Genomic DNA, 22097 nt, shown 5'->3' on the forward strand with positions numbered 1-22097 from the left:
CCCGCGCGCTGCTCTGCCGCCCGCGCGCCGCCCCGCGCGCCTCTTGAACCCGCGCGGAGCGCGCCCCCTGCCGGCCGCGCCCCGGCCCCGCCCCGCTGGGGCCGCGCAGCCCCGGACGCGGCCGGCGGTGACCGCTCCCTGCCTCCCCCACCGCCCCTCCCTGCCGAGGAATGATCCCTTCTGTCCCCCGCGGGGGGGCTGCCTTGGCACCCCTGGGTGTTTTGGCACCTCGAAAGGGTGCCCTGGTTGCCGCCTGCTCGAGCTGGGGGTGCCGAGAGCGTGAAACCCCACTCGCCTTCCTTGGGACTGGCGGCCCGCTGCTGTCCTTCACCGCCTGGAGCTGCAAACTTGGCTCTCCGGCTCTCCCCCCGTCCCTCCCGGAGCCTGCACAGTGGGCAGAGTGGGGACAGGGCTGTGCCAGTTCCACCTGTCCAGCTGCTGTGTGTGTGACCCCCTTCCGCAGCCCCCCTCAGTGCCGCCGGGCAAGGCAGGGGGGCACTTCCCCCGGCAGGTTCGCTGCCTGCCTCCTGGACATGCAGCACACGTGGGATAACCAGCTACAGAGGAGGCGGTAGAGCAGCCATGGGAATTATGAGTGCTCTGATTTTGAAGGGCTTTCAGAGAGGCAGCTGTGCAAACACTCATCATCCACGAACAAATCCAAACTTTTGAACTTACCGTTTTAATAAGGACAGTACACCTCTGCATTACTGGGAGAAATTTCACTTCAGTGGTTTGCTAAGGTTTATTGAACCAGGGGATTACAGACCAGGAAGGAGCGTCCTCTGTCTTAGGTGTGTGTTTGTCCAGTTACCGTAGTTCCCCTTTCTCCTGCACGAATATTTGAATATTGACGCATCCGGACTCATAGCAGGCAAAGCGAGGAAATGATGTCTCCTTCAGAGGGCACAGCATGGGCTGGGTGGTGCTGCCCGCCCTCACCACAGGCTGGATGGAGGGGTCCTTCAGCCTGGACCTGCTGTAATCCCAAACTCTGAGATAAACAGGTGATAATTCCCGATAAAGGTCCTGCTGGAGGTAGGGATGGGGTTGCATTGTTTTGACACCGTGTTTTGCTGCATTCTGATGACTTAGGAGATTTTGCTGGAGCTGCTTCCTGAGATTTGCAAACGGACAAACAAACAGACTCGTGATTACCTGACCTGTCCTGTGCAATGCCGGGGGGTCAAAGGGGAGAAAAGCCACTGCAACCTTGCTCCACCGGCCAGAGACAAAGCAAGGCTGGTTTGCTCTGAAAACACTTGTGGCTGCAGGTCTCCAGTGTCCAGGCAGCAATGCTGCTGTGATGAAATCCACCCCAGTTGCCTGGTAGCAAACTTTTCCAATTATGTCTTTTTTCACTTTTGAAGGATTAGGGAACTGTGATTCTGCACGTGAATAAGTGGTGTTTTCCTGTGTCTCTGTGGACCACAGTTTTATATTTCTGGGAGTGAAGAAGAAAGCAGCAAAGTTTTTTTTGGCAATGCACAGATAACAAAGTAGCTTCATTTATCTATGCATTCATGAAGAACTCCGATACAGGGAAACCAGCATGGTGCTGGCTGTTGGAGCTGATTCCTGTGAGGAACCATTCCTTGCCTGGTAAAGAGGCAGGGCAGAAACTCATGTGGACCTGAGGAGAGCAGAGTTAGGAGAGGATTTAGTCTGGATTTGATCACTGACATCTACGTAGTCATTTCAGTCCAACAGTGTCCATCTCCAAAGGAATGTGCAGTGTTCCTGCTGCTTCAGAGCACTGAACTGACTCACCCCTTTCCTGGCCCTCCTGCCAGCCCCTACCCTGACAGATTGAGCAGCTCCTCACTGACTCCTGCAGTGCAAGGTCAGCTCTGGACAGGGTTAAAAGTTACCAAGACACTTTTAGAAGGTTTAGATCCTTTGTCTACAGGCTCTGAGCAGCCAGGAGGGGGAACAGAACCATTCTGTATGGGAGGGTCTTGGACTTCATACTGAACCTTCCAGGAAAGTAGAGGGAGGAGTCCTGGGTACCAATGATCTGGTACTGGGAGGCACATCAAGACTGATCTTGGGGAAATGCATGCAACCAGCATGTGATGCATGTTGCAGCACCCTGACCATGCTGCTAGCTCTTGGATGGACTGAAATTCATGGCCACTGTATCCGTGGGAAAATTTGGCTTAGGATTTATCTTAGAATTTTTCCTGGTGGCACTCTGGGGACAGTTTGTGCCAAAATTGTCTGTAGTGAGTCTGACTGCTTGCTCATGCTGTAGGACAGCATTTGTGCTCAGTGTCTTCCCCTTCCAGAAGGACATGGAACTAAGACTGGAGGCAGCAATATTCTGTGAGGATTACTGTGGGATTGCAGCCTACACCCGCCTGGAGATGGATGCTGTGCTCCTGAGGGGCAGTGCAGCCATCCCTTTACTCCTCTCTCCCTGATGGTGCTGCACTGGGCGGTGCTACTGGGTGACAGAGTGGCCTCGTGTCAAACAAAGCCAATTAAAGGCAATAAGGACACATATCCATGTGCTCTCAGACCTCCTGCAGGCCCTCACAGGCTGCAGCACAAGTTGCCAGTGCTTCTTTCACCACTGAACATCCCTGACAATCTGTACACAGAGTTTACACAGTCCCCTCATGCACAGTGCCAGCCTCATGAACACCCAATTTGTATTTTGCTTTCTAGGGACAATTTGAGGTTGATACTTTTTATTCATGTTTCATGAAAAATTTCAAAACCCAGAAGCTATTTCTGTGGAATCATCACAAGGAATTTACATAGCAAGATAAACACTGAAACTCCACTTTTCCCCTTCATCACTCATCAATGTTCTCAGTGCTCTGGAATTTGCAGTGGATTTTACAGTATCCTTAAGAGCACCTAGCCTCCTCTTCTGAACTTCCTTCCTTTCTCTGAGTCATTAAATATCTGATTTCTTTTCTTGGATGATTTTCTGCTCTGCCTCAATGGGCAAAATAAAACTTCTTTTTACTCATAATCACTGTCTTTCCTCCTCTGCCTGAGGTTCTTTTGGTTTTTTTTCCATTGGAAGTCCCAAAGAGTTTTCACTCTATTTTCAACTAGTTTTTATACCTGACTTTTGGGAAATACCATTCCTTCAGACCATTAATCTCGGCTGAAAGACCTGGGTTTATCCAAGATGTTGCAATCTCCTCTGTATTCTTTAGGCTAAAGGTACTCCCCTAGTGACAGTCCTTAGTGATTGGCCTTCTCTTAAAGTAAACATGCAAGTTGAATTTTTGTTCTTTACAATAGCATGACCAAGTGAGAAGAGGCGTGTGTACAGACAGTCCCTGAAATCAAACTGGGATGTTTCTGTCTGCAGGTAGAGAGACTCCTCCAATTGTTCAGAGAGATTGCCCTCGAGTGCCACAGCCCTGGCTGCACTGGCCAAATGCTCAACACCTTGGTCATGTCGCTCCCTTGGGGGGTGTGAGTCAGAGAGCAGCCTCAGCGCTGTACTCAGCAGAGATCCCAGCTCTGTAGGTAGTAAACGATACCTGTTTCCTTTTCTGGCAAAAACAAGCTTTAACACTTGCCAGGACTTGCAGGTTGAGCAGCTTGGTTTCCTCTTCTCTCAGACATTTCTCGGGGAAGGTCTCACTGTGCATGCCTGTGTTTGGGAAGCACGGACTCACCTGTGGTTCTCTGTCCTTGCATACACTAAAGCTTGCCCCCAGACTCTCCTGAATTAATCCTTGAGCTAAAACTCATGTATAAGGTTTGTAAGTTATTATGAGTATGGTTATTGTAAGTTATGAGTATGGGCACGTGCTCAGAGCAGCAGGTGTGCAGAGCAGGCACAGCTGCATTACTCTGGTTTCAGAGTTAAGGCACAAGCTTCACAACTGGACCAGAAAATGGGAATGGCCAGACAGCAGCACTCGAGCCCATGTTTCTGGTGGCAGCTGGTTGTAGAGCCAGGAAATAATGCAAGAACAGTGACCCGTCCCCAAAATGTGTTATAGCCCATCCTGATCCATGTCTGAATACATCTTGAGCTGGTGCCAGTACTTTTAACTTTAATTTTGTTCACTCGATTTTCCTTTCATAAATTCAGCTGTTTGGTTTTTTAAACTTCTGGCACTTGCAGCATTCTGCAGGAAGGAGTTTTGCAGATTTACTCTGTACTTCACAGGAAAGTGCAACACCTTGTTTCTTTTGAACCCTGTGACTCGCTGTTTCATTTGAAGTCCCCAAGGTTCCGGAGGAAAAGGGCAGACCTGTAGGACCACATGTGCTTAGCTCAGATTTACATTGTCTAGAAAAACCTTAAAAAGACTTCGTTGTTTATCTGCAGGCTGCTTTTTCTTCTCTCTCTCCCACTTACTCCTCCATCCGTCCAGGAAAAACACCCCTGCTGAACCTTAGCTCCAAGCTCTGTTTTGCAGGCAGCGCCCAGATGTTTTTGCCCAGATGTCAGGAGGATCTAAGACCTCTGCAAATCTTCCCTGGGATTAGTGAGGACTGTGTCCAGCCTGGTCTGCAGTGAGGAACAAACTGAGTTTGACCATGGTGGCAGCTGAAGCAGCCAAAGATCACAGCTTTGAGGGCTGGAGAGGGCAACAGGACAAGGAAAGCTTAACCCTTCATCTGCTGCTCGCTCCTGCAGGGCTGCTGCTCAGTACAAAGTTTTACAAAAAAATTGGAGAAGACTTCCTTCAAATGACTCCCATTGCCCATAAACCACAGGACAGTGAACAGCACCAAAACTAGAGCTTTTATCTACACAGATGAATTGAAACTATCATTTCCAGGAGCAAAACTCAGATTTCCTCCTTGGTATTGAAATCTGTGGTTGATGGAGGCAGCATCCATTGGAGGGACTGACGGGACTTATTTGATACTGATTGCACACAGGGAATATATTCTGAAAATATTATTTAAAAGAGGCTGTAGTAATTATTAATTCTCAAATATTTGGGACAGAAAAAGGCATAAACCTATCTATGTTTGGTCAGCAGACATGACCTGGAATTCCTAATCAGCTGGAGATAAACCAAGCTAATAATCAACCCTCTTCTTGCAGTCATTCAAACATTCATATTTTCCCACCAGTCATAATAAGGTTACAGTTTTGGGAGTAGTTTAATTCCACTCTTCACATGATGGATTTCATCTGGCTCTAGCTAAAATGTGTTTATATGTAACACACTGAAGTTGTGTGAGGCTGGCTAAACTCCTGACTTCTCCTCCAAACCTCTCTCTAGTGAGGGCTCAGAAAGGAATCATGTCTCCTCCCTGGCTTCTCAGTTTTCACCTGTTACCTTTGCTTTTTCTTCTCTTCTGAATCAGCAACCAACAAATGACTGCAGGACCCGACGCTGTGCCTCAGAATGTCCCAAAAACACTGGAATCTTTCTCGTTTGTAAGTAAGTGGTTTTGGCATGTGTAAAGCTGTACTTTGTGTGTCATTACCCACAGCTCTCAGATCTCAGGGCTTGCCTGTGCAAGGCAGTGAATTGTCGAGGAATAAAGGTGGTCCTGTACTTGGCTGCTCATTTGTTGTTTCCCAAAGCAATACTGGAAGCTCTGATGGAGATTCCATGGCACGAAAATCAACCTTTGGAGGCCAAGAGATTTGACCCATATGGTAGGATTTATTTTGTTTTCAATTTTTCTATTTTAGTATTGTTCTTTCACTGGACATTCTGTACCAGAAGCCAGATAGAAAACAAAAGCAGACACAATCAAATTCCTGGAAACAATGAGTTTCATAGTACTAGAGAGGCAATGGTGGGAAAAGCAGGGAGTTAAATGTTGTAGATAGAGGGTAGCTTTACATCATATAAACAACAAATGTAATTTTCAAAATGCATGAAACTAATCAGGGCGTCATGTTGGGACAGGTGTGGTGAGGCATCTGGGGAAGAGGTTCAGCAGTGATGTGGAAAGTGTGCCCTGTCAGAAGGGTCAGCCACAAAGTGTGGCCACTTTCCCCCATGTGCCACGAGGAACACGTGGAGCACAGCACACTGTTCCTGGTGTCACAGTCCCAGGGCAGGAGAGGGGAAACAAGGAGAATAAGTGAGACCCAGGCCCGAGTGAGAGCGAGGCAGATCCACATGTGTGTGAGTGTCATGCTCAGTCCATGAGCCATGAGAGATGTGCACCAAGGTCCTGACAAGATAAAAATCGTCCCTGGTACCATCCATGGAAGAGTTTTCTAAGTGCATTTCCAGGAGACGGGTTCTGTAAAGACCTAGTCCTTGCCATCTACCCATCCTGTTTGCTCTCATCATGTTCCTGATGCTTCCAAGGTCTTGGTCATGATCTTCCAAGACCAGTTATAGCAAGAGTCACGTTTCTACCCAAATCTTACCAAGTGTCCACCAGGAACTCAATGACGGATGGTGCAAATGCTCATTTATGAACTTGATACCCTAGTTATGAAATGAACTTCCTGAGACTGGCAAGAATCTGATCACCTTCAGAATCACCACTGAAAAATTTTCCTCTTTGGAATAACCTCAGGTTGTTCTTGCTGAAATCAGATGAAAGGAGGAAGAAAACATTGGAATGGTATTACAAAGAGATGGGGAGGAGAAAAGATGCCTAATGACTACATCTGAGGTCCTCTGCTACAGGAACTGCTGTTCAGACAGTCCTGAAGACAGAGTTACCTCTGTGAAGTCAGAGTTACCATCATTTACATTGCCCAACCACTGACCAAGTGAGCCATCAAGTACCTGTGAGTCTGGTTTTGGGGGCAACCTTCACACGAAGGAAAAGCCCAGCTGTACTCAGCACTTTAGAAATTACTCAAAGATTCTCATCTCAGGGTATGTCTATGTCTCACCTTTTTGTGCCGGGACCACAACCTCTGCCCTTTTCCTAAGCCCTTATTACATATCAGATAATTAGTGCTGGGAAGATAAAGTGATCCAGTGTCCTTCCTAGAAAGGCTCTGCCATAAATTCTTGCCAGATTTCTAGGTCAGACTGTTAGGGGCAATGCAAAGATTAGGAGATGAAGTTTCACATCTTTTTCAGCTTGCTGAACTTAGTTCCTTTCACATCTTGCTAGGAATTCCTCTGGGGATCCATAAGACCAAACCTATTTGTGCTGTCCTTGGATATTGGAAAAATGCAAGATACACAGATTACTGTGCTGTAGGAAATCTCATGACATGCCAGAAACAGTTAACAACTGCTCGGCATCCTCAGGGGTACCGTGGCCCTGTACAAACATTTTCCAACAAGTAGTTGTCTCTGGAAACTGAGAGGAGCAGAAGGATGGGATTTGTAAGCATTGACATTCAATGTGGTCATTTCTCTTTAAGACACCCAAATCAGAACCAGGTATTTCTGAAGCACTCAGTAGTCCCTGCCATGACACACATGGCTGGATTTTTCAGTGAGGTTTTCAGTGGGGAGCAGAGTTAAACAGAGAGTATTTAAATGTGGCCGGTTATTCTAATGCCTGTAAGGAAATGAAACTCTTGAAAAGCCTTGGCTAAGTGCAAGACCCATCTGCACTGAAAGCATTGTTGTGTGTTGGCAGAGGAGGAGGGAAGGAGTTTCTTCCCTGGACTTTCCAACACACCCTTTATCGCTAGGACTGGGAGAGCACATTGGAAACCCAAGGTCATATTTCAATGCCTGGAGGGAGTTTAAAACCCCAGTTATCTGGCTGGAGGTCAGAGGCTGGGGGTGTTTCTCTCACAGCTGTGTCCCCGCTGGTGAAACTCTCCCTTAAGCCCGATGTACACAGAGGCTTTGCCGATGGGTGTTTCGGGAGCGCTCCGTGAGCCCACGCCCTGTGCTGTTGACAAAGAAGGTGCAAATGAAGCTTTAAGCCTGAGAAGAGGGGAGGGATGATCTCCTTTGGGAGAGCGTGGGTGGGGAACAACACATCTTCATAAAGAACAGAAACTGGGCCCTGCATGAACCAAGACCACCAGGGCAGAATTGGGGCAGGTAAAAGAAAGAGGGAAAGGACGTGCTGTGCTTTCTTTTCCTAGTGCACAGAGAGGCTCCAATGTGGAGGAGAGACAGGACAGTGAGTGTGTCGGTAGGGACAGATGCCAGGCAAGTGGGCAGACACTGATTTTAAGAGAGTCACAGACCCAGAGCTCTGCAGGAAAACTCCTTGCAGATCCTACACCCAAAGCTGGCCCCCACTCATGTAACCACATCTCAAAACTCTCCTGTGTTCATGGTCTGTGAATCACAGCAGCAACTGTTCTCTCTGTGCCTCAGCTCTTGTCCTCCTGGGCTTTTTATAGCAGCCCAAACATCCTGTTACCAAACGGTGCATTTCTAACCCCGTAGTTACTTTCATCCCTTTCTCGATGAGTCTTCTAGAGGGTCTTTCGTCACTCTGATAAGCAGGTTGGTGAGTATCAGCGAGAGGCACAGAGGTCTGAAGCGGATATTTCTTGTGAAGTGAGTCACAGGGGGCTGGATTCCAGCCAGGAGAGCGCTGCAGGGCCAAGCGCACCTACGGCCCCTCCCCTGCGCTGAGGTGTCCCCGAGCACGGACCCCTTCCCCCGCGGCACCTTCCTCCTGTGCTTTTCTGGTGCTCTGGAGAGTGCTAAATGCCCACACTGCTCTCCCTTCCCTCCCTGCACGATTGCTAGTAGTGGCACAGAGGTTGTGCTTCCCTTGCGTTTAATCACCCTGGTATCAGCGCACGGGAAAGTTCAGGCTCATGCTGGGAAAGACACGCTTGGATGAGGATGACGCCGAAGGGACGTGGCAGGGCATCAACAGCCCCCAAGTGCGTGGGGACGAGGGCTGTGGACTGGAAACTTGTGACATGCCGAGAAAAGGTGTGTCTGATTCACTACCCAGCTCCTCTGCCAAAACACACCTGCGTGGAGCTGGTATGCAGTGACGGGCACCGCGTATTCTCTGGCCGCTCTCAGGAAAGCCGAGTGGTCACACACGTTTTCAGTGATAGGGATCTCACCACGCCCAGGCAGGGAGTCCTGCCCCGATGCTAAAGAGGAGCGGGACTCCTCGCTCTCCATCTAAAGGCACTTAGTCAGGGCCTCGTTTTCCCCAGCTCTAAAATGGGGTTAGTAATACATCATTGAGATTATGTGTTTCTCAGGTGTGGGATTTCATAGGCAGCCATAAAACGAAATTTATTGTACTGAGGAGAACATGGTACTTTGAGAACCTGAAAAGACTGTAATGAAATGCTTGTTTTAGCATTTATTGCTTTGTAGTGACTAAAAAAGCTGTTTTAAAGCAGTGTGCGCAAGCATCATACCTGTGTATATAATATACAGACACACACACATGTACAAACACGGTTTTTACTTACCAATCCTTTAAGCTCTCATCTACCAGAACATGCCTTTGATTTCCTATTTTCCTTTAATCTTATATATTGCCTGCTTGAAAAATCATAGGCTGCTCAGAAGTCTTACTATTTTCCTTGGGGTTACTGAGCTAAAGCTAAATCCCAAGGTTTTGTGACTGTATGAGCATGGCTGAAGGGGTACATTACACACTGCTCTGTAATTTATTTGTGTACACATCTCACATCCAAGGAGCACTGCTCTGGAGCTGAACACACTTAGAGGCCATGGATGGCGGTGTGTGAAGCAGGAAAACGGAGGCAGTACAACCAGGAGGGAGGAGTGGGAAGGGTTGGGCAGACAAGCCCATGGAGCAGAAGAGCTCCTGGGGGAAGCCCTTCCAAAGCTCTCCATCACCTCTGACTCCTGAGCCCTTCCTGCTGGACAAGCCCCTGGCCCTGAACACAAGTCACCTCATGGGCTGCTTGCTGTTTGCAGAGAGGTCTGCATTTCATACATGAACGCACAGCATCACCACTTCCTTCTTGCTCCAGGCCCTCTGCTACACTATATATTAGACACTGAGGAAGTAAAGGCAGAGCACCACACTTCTATGCTCATGGGACTGCAACCTCAGTGGGGTGTTGCTGCAAAAATGGTTTTGTCAGTAGACTGGTGACAACCACCTCCCAAGACTGGCAGTAGTTTCTCTAACATAAATAGCTTGGCTTTAACAGAGAGCACAGACCCCCTTGTGTTAATGAGTAATAAAAGCAATCGACCCGTGGTGCATTTGTCCCTGAGCTGGGGCTGAGTGTAGTCAAGGTGATAAAACTCTTAAATTAGCAAAGTTTTGCTGCATTGATCCCACACTGAGTAAGAGCCCGACAAGGCCAAGCTCTGACAATCAAATATTAGGATACCCTAATGCTTTTGTTAGTGTCAAAGCACAGTTAGCATATGTAGTACAGCCTACAAATTCACTGGAAAGCTACCCTGTGTCATGCCAGCCAGGTTTTGGGCTATACAAAGGCATCTTCTGAGTTTATTTTGGGAGAGCTGTTTTCTGAAGCTGAGGGGACATCTGTCATGCAAGTTAGGAAAGCAGACCGTGATGAGAAACCGCTACAGACTTTGCTTCAAGAAGATGCTGAGTTGTTCTAAATAAAGAGTATTAAACATGTACCTTGCCATTTTCTACTAAATAAAGAGTATTGTATTCTTTCTAGTAACTACAGCAGATTCTATGCGTGTGTTTGAAGACACAGACCTAAAGAAGGACCAGATATTGGATTGGTCTCTCCACCAGGTGAAAAGCCACAAACCATCTTCATTGTGTTGCACACTCTGGAGCAGCCTTACACCAGGGAAAACTGGAGGATCCTGATCTGCTCTGCTGTCCAGGCCAGGATGCTCCAGAGCCCCAAGCTAGATGCAAATGGCTGGAGCCACTTCCTGCCCCCAGTGACTCATGGCCAGGGAAGCACAGGCATCCTGCTCTAGGAAGGGTCACTCACCTGCCCTGCCCCGAAGGGAAGGTGAACACATGGAGATGGAAGGAGCTGGGAAAGCAACACATTGCTGGGCATGTGGAAAATAAACCAGGCATCACCAGGATTACAATAACAGTTGTGGAGAGATGGTGTGAAGCACAGGCAGCACTGGTGCCTCACATGCTGCCTCCACTCCTTAGTGGAGTTTGCCTCTTGGTCTGACATCCATGGACATTTCATGGGCTGGGCTGGAAGAACAGAGTATGATGTGCCCAGCACAAAAGCTTAGAAACATCTCTCTAGCTATTATCACAGGAGATTTTCACTTTTCTACCTCTGTCATGCTTGTATTGAGACACTTTCACCATGCACCAAATAAGAGAAAATGCCCCCTTTCTTTCCACTGGGCTTATCCTCTCTGAAAATGGCTTGCATTTGGGTACAGGACAGAAGGAAAAGGCAATGGCTATAATACATTTCATATGGTTATAATACATTTCATATGGTTATAATACATTTCCTGGTTAATCCAGGCTCTGTTGCTGTTAAACTCTGGTCTTGACACTGTTAAGGACTTAATGCTGATTGTGGGAAGGCTGTCTCAGATTTTTCAGGCCTTTTCTAGCTCACCACACTGCTTTTTCTGGGTTGCCAGTAATAACAACTTACTAGGATGCTTTTCAAAAATGGGTGCAGACAGAGGTTAATGAACTCAGGACAGGACAAGTACAGGAAGATGATGTGTGTTTTCATACCTCAGACAAATGCAATCTATATACAGGTATGTGCTAATGAAAGTCATGATCCTTTATGGGACCTGTGTGGCCACTGCCATGTCCCCATGGATCAGAACTGTTGAAAACATAAAGGTACCCTTGTCACAGAGAGCCATGAAGTGAAATTCATGAAGGTTTCTTTGACTTATCTGGACATTTGGAGATCATATCCACATAACCACATCAAGACCTGCATCTGGGAAAGATGGAAGAAGAAAAGTTCCTCACTTGTTAGCTTCTATAAATGGAATTAGGAAACAGAAAGCAGAAAGCTGTAGCAGTAGAGCCTCCTGCATACCCTGGCTTTATGACCTGGGACTTTTGTTCTCCACTTAAGCCTCCCAAAGCATGTGCTGAGGATCTGTTCCACAGGGTGACCTCTGAGGAGTGGAGTGAGGTGAGCCTGGCATCGAGGGTAAAAGTTGCGATCTCTGTCAGCAAAACCACCTCATGAGGTTATGATTGGAATTATACAGGTTATCTTTTGTAAGGATAAACTTCTCATTGCTGTGGTATTTGAAGGGGAATCCCGGAGAAGCAGAAGCTTTGAGCAGTGCTGTAAAGGTGCCGCTTGGCTCCATCTGGAGGTGACAGCTCAGATGACAGACACCGCCAGCTTGGGCAAGCAGCTAGAAGCAAAGCGGAACGCAGAGCAAGAGTCTGCTCCTCTGCCCTGTGTTGAATATTTGCCCATTCAAGGCAGGTCTTCAGCCTGTTACTGCTTCTCTTTATATTAAAAAAAAAAAAAAAAAAAAAAAAAAAGATCATTGAGGATGCGATGGTTTCTGTGCTTTTGTACCTTTGGGGTGAGAGGAATTTCTAGTCCTACTCCCCTTTGGTTTCCCTGAAAGGTGCTCTGGAGCCCTAATGGCTTTCTCAGCACTGCATGAGAGGAGACATTGAGAAGCCTCTTACAGAGGCCCCAGCCTTCTGCCCCTGGCAGCCTGTGTGACCCCTGCTCACCTGCAGAGTCTGTCAGGAAAACGGAAGTTTGCAATCAGAGCAAGCAGGGAAATTCCAACCAACTGAAATCCTCCAGACTGGCACTAGTCTGAAAACTTCAAGATTTCCACATGGGAGTTGTACTCATGCCGTGAACAAATTGAGGCCTAGGGCATGAGAGGTATTGAGGTTTGACTTAAATTCAGAATATAGAGTTCTGTATCTGGGATGGGGGTAGATGTTAGCTCTGAAGGCACATGACTGCTGCCTTTTCCTTTTACTCTCTGGTGACATTTCTGCATTGAACTAGATCATCACTGCACCAGAGACCAACAGGGTAACAACCAAGGGGCCTGGGATCTACACCAAGACACTTAATAATTGCTCCCTGCTAAGGCATAAACCATTGAACAGGAATAAATGTGTGTGTGTGCACATGAGAGCTCCTCTCTGTGTCCCTCAGCAAGGCTCAAGACTTCTGCCCTGGAGAACAAGTTTTGATTCTTTTTTCTAATTCCTATTTTGACAAAACCTGCCATGATACCTGCCTCCCCTGGCAGTCCAGGGCTGCAGTTACCTGCATGTCACTTGTGCACAGCCCCATTTCTCTTCAGTCAGGCATGACAAGAGCTGTAGCGGTGCAGGGCGGATTGGCTGCAGCAGCTCCCGTGGGTGCTCTCTCCCTCCTCCTGACCCCTGGCAGGTGAGCACTGCCCCTGCAGCCATCACTGCCAGATGGCATCTGCACCAGAGAGGAGGTCCTGCTCTTCATGGTCACTGCTGGCCATCTGGGACACTGACACTCTGTCTCTACCCTGGCTTTAGGAACAAGGCTGGGCACTGTTGTTCGCACTCCCCTGGGTGTGCTGAGCATCTGCTGGCATGAAATTTTTCCTCCAATATGTGGGCTTCTTTTTTGCCTTTTTCTCTGCTGCATTTTTGATAATATCTACCTGGACAGACTGCTGGATGGTGAATGCTGATGACTCCCTGGAGGTAAGACTGGGGTGAGGAGAGCCTGATCACCAAGAACAATGTGTCCTAGAGAGAGTTTGCTCCTGGTATCATTGCTCCACTCCACTCTCATGTTCTTTCTCCCTGTTGTGCTGGATGAAAGTGGATGAGAATGAAAATAATTACTGTGGCAAGAGCAGGAGAAAAGTGGTGTTTTGTGAAATTCTCTTTGCCAGACATTTTTATCCAGACTGTGCTCTTACTGAGTAAGTTCAGGAAAGATCTACAGGCTTAGTTTTAAATGTGCATGAACTTGGGAAGAGTTATCCTGTACCTCCAGCCTGCATGGATATTTTGAAGATGTTTCTAGTTCTATAGTTCAGACTTCTTGGTGGAGACATCCAGCATGTACAACAGTGCTCTTCAAGTCTTTTTCTGACCATTAGCTACAGGGCTACCAGGAATTTAAGGGGAGCATGGGGACTCAGTATCTCCTGGAACTCATGTGGACAGTAGCACTCTCATATTAGAAAAAGATATTGGCAAAATATAATTGTAATCAAGGGAGCAGATTGCTGCTTACAGGCAAGGTGTGTCCCAAAGCCTCCAGGCCTAAAATCAGCACTGTTTCTCCAGCACTCAATGCTGCAAATTTGTAATTTTCTTCCCAGCACAGCCACTCATTTCTGTACATTTAAGCTGCAGGTCCACAGTGTAGGAATCTGCTCTCTGGCAGGTTGGATTGTTTAGGACAGAAAGTTTGACTGAATGTATCAGGAGGAAACTTTCTCTCTGCTATCCAGCATATGAAACTGTGAGCTCCTCTGCCCTCAGTGATTGCAATGCAGCATTTAGTTGCAGCACATGAAGGGGTGAATTATCCAAGGAAAGAAGGATAAAACTAATTACAAGAAAATCTTTTTTTTTCTCTATGCCACAAGAAATCCTGACAATCTGACTGTCAGAAACCCTGAAAGGTGGATGTAAGTGCCAAGATGATGATCCAGTGCAGTGCAGTTCCTGGTGGTCAGCGTGTCTGCTCAGTGAGCCTCTTTTCAGGACAAATAGAGTGCAGCCAGTGATGCTGGATGTGACGTGATTCTCCATTTGGGAGATATTTCAGGTTCCTTTCAGGAAGTACTCAGATGAAGGTATCAGTATACTCAGAAGAGCCAAGGGAGTCCAGTTGTGGGGAAACCCAGATGAGAGAAGCCCAGCTCCTGAGCAAAGTGAGTCTAGTAAAGAGCTGGTCCATTACCCTGAGGCTAGGTAACCTTGTCTTGCTGGCGCAAAGGCACCTGCGATGGGCTGTCCGAAGTGCTCCATTAACACCCAGTTTGGTCATTAGCAACCACTATTCTCACATTCCGGCTCTGAGTGTGAATACTAAATAATGAAGCAAAACGCCCCCAGCCTTAATACCTGACCACTGATCTTAATGACCCTAATGACTCACTGCCTCTGTAAACAGGCGAATGTCCACGGCCAGAAAGGCTAGAGTCCGCAATGACTTCTGTTTTCAGCTGGAAAAAGGGTAAGTTAGGCAACTTTGACTCCAGGAGAAGGGATCTCCATCCTTCAGCAGCTGCTGGATCTTGGCTGGTGCTTGGCTTTGACCCTGGCTCCCCGCAGCTGGAGAGGATGAAGCCCTCCCTGTGGTCCCACTGGAGAGGAGCATCCCAGGAAGAAGAGGCCGAGGAGTGCCAGGAGCAGCCACCTCCAGAGAGGCTGCAGGGCCCTGACTCAGCTTTCACAGCCCCTTGAGAAACAACAGGTTACAGAAAGTTGTTTAAGTTAGTGACTCCCTGTGAAGCATCAAGACAGGGCTGGGTCAATTTTTGCGGTAGTTTGTAGTGGAAAAAGCCCATAATCTGCTTCTCAACGAGTGCTGTATTGTGTAGACAGTCCCTCCCTGTTGCAGGTGGACTATAAATACCACCACTACTGTTAAATGCTGCCTGTTTTACTCTCAAGCTGGGCTTGTAATCATTGTCTGCTGGCACCTTCTCAGAGTGCGGTAAAACACTGTGACTAACATTGCTTATGTGTTTGTCTTCTCCGCTTTCCCCAGAAGGAGAAGCGTGTGCTTGTTCTGTAATTTTGCTTTTTTCTGTATGAGAATCATTTTAGTATTAATTATACATTATGAATAGGGTATCATTATATGTATTACAGTCATTATGCAGTTCATGTTTTACATGCATACTTGTGTTAGGGAAAGCAGGTCGTGGCAATGTGTTTCGTAATCAGAGTGGGGGATGAGGAGCATGGCTGTGGTGTTTGGCTGCTCAGGGAGTCCTCAGCTGGGCCCTGGGAAGCTGGAGCAGATCTGCTATAGGGGGAGAGAGGTGATGGGGAATTTGTGCTACCAACATGGTGTAGGAGTCCAGCCATGGGATGGGGAAATCCATGTCCCCACATGATGCCCCATGCCCTGACCCCTGTCCCCTTTCCAGCAGCGAGTTCCCATGTGCCTGAGGGTCTGTGCTGTCAGCGCAAGGGAAGATGCTCAAGGGTGGCCTGGGAGCAGATTAACAACCAGAAGGATCAACAGTGCACAAAACAGAGGGAAGCAAGTGTTGGACCCTGGCAGCAGAAACCAGAATAGCTCAGCAGCAGCTCAGGGCAGCCAGAGGTCCCCACAGTGACACCTGTTCCTATTCCTCCAACACCTGGCTGCACACAGGCTGTGTGGAGATGGGCTGGCTCCTGCTTTGCCTGTGCTGGCTGTAGCAGGAGTAGTGGCAACTGAAACATCCCAAGAAATGAAAAACATTGAACAAGTTTTTGTTAGTCAGGGAAGCGGGTTATTTCACAAGCTAGATCATAACTGTTGTGCTTAAGACCTCTGTTTTGCTTGGAGGGTGACAAAGCCTGGAATCCTGCTAGTCTCCTTATAAATAATTTAGATGTAGATGCTGCTTGTAAGATTTAAAAAACAGTAATGATACCAGCAAGTGAGGAAGTAAGTGACATTATTAGCTGAATGCAGAGTAGTATAAGTTAGCCTATGGTGGTTTGGGAGGAAAGAGAAATTATATAAACACAAGTGGAACAAAATGTAATTTAATAAAAATATGCTAATTTCAAGCACAGCCTGAACAGTGGTGAGTTAAGACAGAAGAGGACCTGCAACTGCATTAAGAGGGCCATGGTGAAAATACATTGAATGTAAACACAGCAAATTATTTTATGAGGCTTTGTTTTCTTGAAAAGCACAGAATAAATGAAATTATTTTTTCCATCACTGCTTCTCATTTTTCATCATATTTTTCATTAAATATGCCATGAAATTCTCAGAAATGTTAAGCACTTCTCATCTTCATGAAACAAAACTTGCAGATTATTTTCACTCAAATATAAATAGTATCTCTTCTGCCAGTCTGAAGTAGCAAGTCATTTTTCCTCACCTTTGATCCAGACAGCAATATCACAGAGGAGGTGCACAGCTTGGCTCAGACATTGTGTAGTGGAGAAAATATTACAGTTGGCTACAGACCTCAGTGCATCCTGAATAAGACTTTATTATGTGTCCGAGATATGTTATTATCTGCTTTGTGATTTACACGGTGCAAGAAAAATGAATTTATTGCATCATCCAAGCAAGCCTGGTCCCCTTCCCCTGTGTGAAACTCATTTGCTGGAAGAGTTTCTCTTTCCATTAACTGCAGCGGGTGTCGCTGGCAGGAGTGGGCGGGCTGGAGTCCAAAGCTGCACCGACATTAACTCTGCTCCTCGTATGAGCAATTCCAGGAATATTTTAAAGGTGCTTGTTGCCATATTTGCATTGGTAATGGAAACGCCTCCCGTATTAAAGTGATTTATGGAAGGCTGGGCTGGGAATGGTATCTACGGCTCGAGGACAGCAGAGACGATTAACCATGATGCTGCTGCTTGTCTGCCCCAGTCTGGATGTCTCAGTGATGACTGTGGCTTGGGCACGCGTGGTCCCACGGCTGGCAGCACACCGGGAGCCCCAGGGCCGGGATCAGCACCGGCTGCCTCTGGTTTTCCAGCCAGTGTTTGCAGCTGAGTCATTTGGGGGCAGCCCTCCCCAGGTGTCTGCAGAGGGGCTCACATCCAGACTCCTCTGCACTCCTCTCCCATTCTCTGAGCTGCTCCTCCTCTGTCAGGAGGATGGTGTAAAGAAGGGGAGCACAGGCAGCAAAATCTCGGGTTGTCTGGTCCATGGCCCTGCCCAGCTCAGCCTAGACAAGAGTTTGGCAATGAGTGAGCAAACCTGCTCTTAGATCTTTCTGGTCAGCCACCCCCAGCTCCTCCTAGATATTTCTTTAAAAATTTTTATCCATACTAGTAGGCAAGGGTTTTTTTCCTAATGTCTAGTCTGAATTTTTTTCCTCTAATATAAAAACATTAGTAGGGATGTAGAAAACATTGTCCTTTTCCTCCAAGCTTCTGCTTTTTCTCTTCAAGCTAAACACTCAAGTTTGCCATCATTGTAGCTGGACCAGGATTTCTGTTGAAGGACTAAGATGACCACCTGCTGCATTGATGGATATTTTAACCTATGGTCTTTTTTGTCTTCTCAATCCACAGGTGAGTACAAAATGCCGGGGCCTGTGGTGGGAATGTGTCACAAACGTTTTTGATGGGATCCAAACTTGTGATGAGTACGACTCCATCTACGCCGAGCATTCTGGTATGTAAGAGTCAGAGATGTTTCTACAAGTGGTGGGGATACTTGAGTGCAGACTAAGAGTATCTGTTCTACTCAGTGACAGATAATTAGAGGCATGTTTCTTTTCTCAGTCAGGTATTACTCCCAAGGGAAGCTGAAAAAAGCTGAACATCAGAAAATAATGTTCCTCTGGGATCTGACCCCATTACCTGCCCACATTTCCATTCCTTGTGCACTGGAATGATCTGCTTTTGTCCTGCAGTGAAACTGGTGCTGACCCGAGCCATGATGATAACAGCAGACCTCCTGTCAGGATTTGGATTTCTCTTCCTGGTCCTGGGACTGGACTGCGTGAAATTCCTTCCCGATGAGCCGCTCATCAAGCTGCGCATCTGCCTGGTGTCTGGGGTTATGTTGCTCCTCGCAGGTATTTCCCCACTGTGTCCCCATTCTGTAAGACAGCCTTTAGCAAAGTGGGGAAGTGTTAAAAGCCTTTTATTTTGGCTGGTGATGTTCTGTAGGGGGAAGGATCTTTATTTGATTTATTTGTGTAATGCAGCTTCTTCTGTTCACCACCTGCCTCAAACAGCATGTAGTTGAGTTTATCTGCTTTCAGTTCATGTTTTGACCAGGTGAGTTGGCTTTGAGTTGAGTGATTTCCATTGATTGCTATATCACTGTGGAGCAGTTGAAGTTGTTGATATAGCAAACAGACCTTGCTGTAGGTCTCTAGACCAATTGCTGAAAGACTAGAAAGTCCTGGCATCCTGGTTTGGTTCCTGGCTCTGCCACAGATTGTGTGACCTTGGGCAAGTCACTTAGCCCAAAATCTCTGCAGCTGATCTCTAATAAAAGAATAATAACATGTCTGTCCCTTCTAGATGATAAATACCCAACTGGCTGAGGTGCTTTGCTGTTACAGCCAGTGGGAGAATTTTAAACACAAAAATAAATAGCCAGCTAGGTACTAAATAATATAATTTGACTTTATGCCAATATCAAGCAGCTACCTCTTCTTCAGTCTAAGTGGATTTAATAACTCACCCCAGCCACTGAGAGCACATATAAAACACGTCGAGAGGCTCCTTTAAACATCTTCCAATTCACTTATCAAAGTTTGTCTGAAAAGCATCATCAGAGTTCTGAAAATCACAACAGATCAGAAAATCGAATTCTGGAGACAACTTTACAAACAGCTGAGAGGGGAGGAGCTTCCTGCCTTTTGCTGCAGAAACCTGAGTGCTGCCGGTGTGCTGGAAGTGTGTGTGAATGCCAAGCCATGAGGTGCAGCCTCTGCCTGGCAGCCCAGGATATCAGTAGGAGCCAGGGTGAATCACCAAAGATGGAGGATGGACGGGGGCCAAAACCTGCTGCCCCAGGAAGGTCTTCCCACACTGAAGTCTGACCCAGCAGGCAGCAGCTCCAGCTTTAGATCTGATCCCCCGTGGTTCTGAGTGTGGCACCTCTCTCCTGCCCTGCAGGTCTCCCTGGCATCACGGGCTCTGTGTGGTACGCCGTGGATGTCTACGTGGAGCGCTCCTCTCTGCTCTTCCACAACGTGTTCCTGGGCACCCAGTACAAGTTTGGTTGGTCCTGCTGGCTTGGCATGGCAGGGTCACTTGGCTGCTTCTTGTCCGGGTCCCTGCTCACCTGCTGCATGTATCTCTTCAGAGGTGAGGAAGCACGGCTGAAGCACAGCTCAGGGATAGAGCCATTGCTCAGGGTGTGCTACAGGTGCACAGGGTGGGGAAAGTCCTTTGGCATAGCTGCTCATCTCCAGTGGTGATATTTTCAGCTGTAAAATGGGAATAGTCTTAGGCAGCTCTAGAAAGCACATCAAGATCTTCATGTGGGAGCTGAGGTGTGAGGATGACATAAAGTGTGTTGTTATTATGTCACATCTTGGAGTGCTGCTTTCCCTGAATAACGAAACTTTGCATCTGAAAGTCACCAAGCACTCATTAGCAGTTCCTATGTCTCTCCCTGTGCCTCACAGAGACCAGTTCTGGAAGATTCCATTCTGCCTACTCCTTGAGGAAAGGCTATTCCTCAGCTGCGACCGTTGTGACAAACGTGCATTTGCCATCCTCACAAACAGCCACCTCCAAAATGTATGCGGTGGACACAAGGGTGTGAGGAGGAGGTAAGTGCTCCAGAAAGAGCTCTGCTTTAATTTGTAGTGGATTGCACAGGGACTCAAGCTCTTGTGGTTGTGATACAGATGCAGTTGAATTGCAAGGATCTACTATATGCTACAATGTTTGCATTATGAGAGCTTCAAAATACTTTTCCTTCAAGAAAGTAAACTCTGAGAAGATCCTGCTTTCTGGAATCCTCTTGACTTGAGTACTGAGACCACTTGTATAAGCACAGACTGAAATAACCAACACAAACTCTTTTCAGCATTTGTCTCAACACCATTGGTGGAAGTGAGATAAATCAGCCATTCCTGAATCAGACCGCAGTGTTCTGCATGAAGACCCCCAAACTGCAAGATGGATCTGTTCCATGTCTGGCGATGCGTCAACAGAGAAAGGAGAAAATCCTGGCAAAGGGAGGGACTGACTGCCTGACCAACATCTGGACCCTGTGCACTCAGTAGGGGGGTCTGCCCCTCCTACAGGCAGCTGGGGAGCTTTTCAAGAGATAAGAGCTGTGTTAAATGTCTGGCCCTCTCTTTGGTCCATGAATCTGCACTGAGAAATGATTGTAAATGCAGGTGCATTCTTCCCTGAAAAATACAGTCCTTCTCAGTCAGTATTAAAGGTACACTACTAAACTCAGTGAAATCTGGAAATTGCCAGCTTCATTCTGCTTAATAAAAACATTTCTTGGACGAAGTGAGTGAAGATCCAAAACCGGAACTTGTGCATTACAATATATCTACATTAGCTAGAAGCTAGGATAAATGATACTAAAATCTATTGTCCCCTTCCATCAAAAGGTATTTAAACCTAGTTCAGGACTGCTGTCCCCAGCTGCAATCCAGGCTGCCATAGGCTGGATGAGGTTAGGGCATCAGCCAGGTCTTCACTAGGGTGGGGGAGGAAAACCCCTGTGTGGCTTAACATGTTCCCTAAGAATGGATGTGAACATTTTTTCATGCCTTTAATAGAGAGAGAAGCTGAGACAGTGTTTTCTTAGGGTTGGTGGGAACTGTCCAAATGCAGTCTTTTCTGACCATGGGCACCACACCATATCATGGTCACTGAAGGCTGAGAAAAATCTCCCAGCACAGAGATTTATCTGCTTAGGAGCAGTGGAGAAACAAAGTTGGAGTCTCAGCTGGGTGTGCACAGCTGTGGGTGCTGAAGCACTACCAGAGGTAGGCTTCCTCCATGGACTGGTTGGTGGGGAGGCTGGATTTCCTTCTCCCAGACAGTATGAAGTGAAACTTTATATTATGTGGGCCAGAGGGAGATGGGCTTGCTGAGTTTGGAGTGAGCTGTATCCCAAGCAGCACTTCTGATAACTCCTATGATGGAAAATGAAGGGCTGAGTCCTCTGATGGGTTATCCTGGAAGCAGCACCTTGTTGTGCAGCACAGAACTGACCAGTAAGGCCAAAACATAACCCAGCCCTGACATGGCTCCACGTCCAGAAGCACCCAGGGCCTGGAACTGACAGGACAACAGCAGGTCCATATGGATCTGCTGCGGATCCAGACACCTGCCCAGGGCTCAGAGCACAGCACAACCATCTCAGCAAGAGCCCTGGTGGCAGCTCTGCTGCCCAGGCAAGGGAGGCTCATGCCTGCAGAGTTCGTGCCTGCAGTGTTTGTGTTGCTTGGGCTGGCAGACATTTATGTCAGCCAAACTGAGAGCAGGTTACTGCCAACAGATGAGCTATATCAAACAGATGTAAACACAGTAGGAGGGGTGATGGAAGCTTTTTTACAAGTTCCTGAGAGACAACGAGTACAAGAGTTATGAGCGATGTGATGACTTCACAGATTGTACCAAGAATGCACAAAGAGATCTGGAGGTGACAGGAATTTTTGTCTGTTATTGCGGGAAACTGAATTCAGAACTTGGCA

At 47.3% G+C, this 22097-nt stretch overlaps 1 protein-coding gene across 3 annotated transcripts; it reads left to right on the forward strand.

The window, feature by feature from the left end:
- Positions 1 to 5044: 5044 nt before the first annotated feature.
- Positions 5045 to 20897, forward strand: CLDN16 (claudin 16). Of its 3 annotated transcripts, none has more exons than XM_053986426.1 (6): positions 5045 to 5374; positions 17980 to 18082; positions 18324 to 18488; positions 19543 to 19734; positions 20058 to 20204; positions 20465 to 20897. In XM_053986426.1, the coding sequence occupies exons 1-5, from the start codon at positions 5312 to 5314 to the stop codon at positions 20195 to 20197; spliced, it is 663 nt and encodes a 220-aa protein (XP_053842401.1). In that variant the 5' UTR covers positions 5045 to 5311; the 3' UTR covers positions 20198 to 20204; positions 20465 to 20897. The 3 variants fall into 3 exon arrangements, with proteins under 3 accessions (XP_053842401.1, XP_053842400.1, XP_053842399.1); XM_053986425.1 differs by lacking the exon at positions 5045 to 5374 and adding an exon at positions 13351 to 13464 and having other exon boundaries at positions 20283 to 20897; XM_053986424.1 differs by lacking the exon at positions 5045 to 5374 and adding an exon at positions 13351 to 13464.
- Positions 20898 to 22097: the final 1200 nt, after the last annotated feature.

This window comes from Vidua macroura, chromosome 10 (assembly GCF_024509145.1).
Source record: "Vidua macroura isolate BioBank_ID:100142 chromosome 10, ASM2450914v1, whole genome shotgun sequence".
Taxonomy (NCBI): Eukaryota; Metazoa; Chordata; class Aves; order Passeriformes; family Viduidae; genus Vidua; species Vidua macroura.

Coding starts and splice junctions, on each gene's coding strand:
- CLDN16 (XM_053986425.1), top strand. CDS start 13,351: ATGAAATTTTTCCTCCAATATGTGGGCTTCTTTTTTGCCTTTTTCTCT. Junction 13,465..17,979: donor ATGCTGATGACTCCCTGGAG/GTAAGACTGGGG, acceptor CTCAATCCACAG/GTGAGTACAAAATGCCGGGG. Junction 18,083..18,323: donor CATCTACGCCGAGCATTCTG/GTATGTAAGAGT, acceptor TTTGTCCTGCAG/TGAAACTGGTGCTGACCCGA.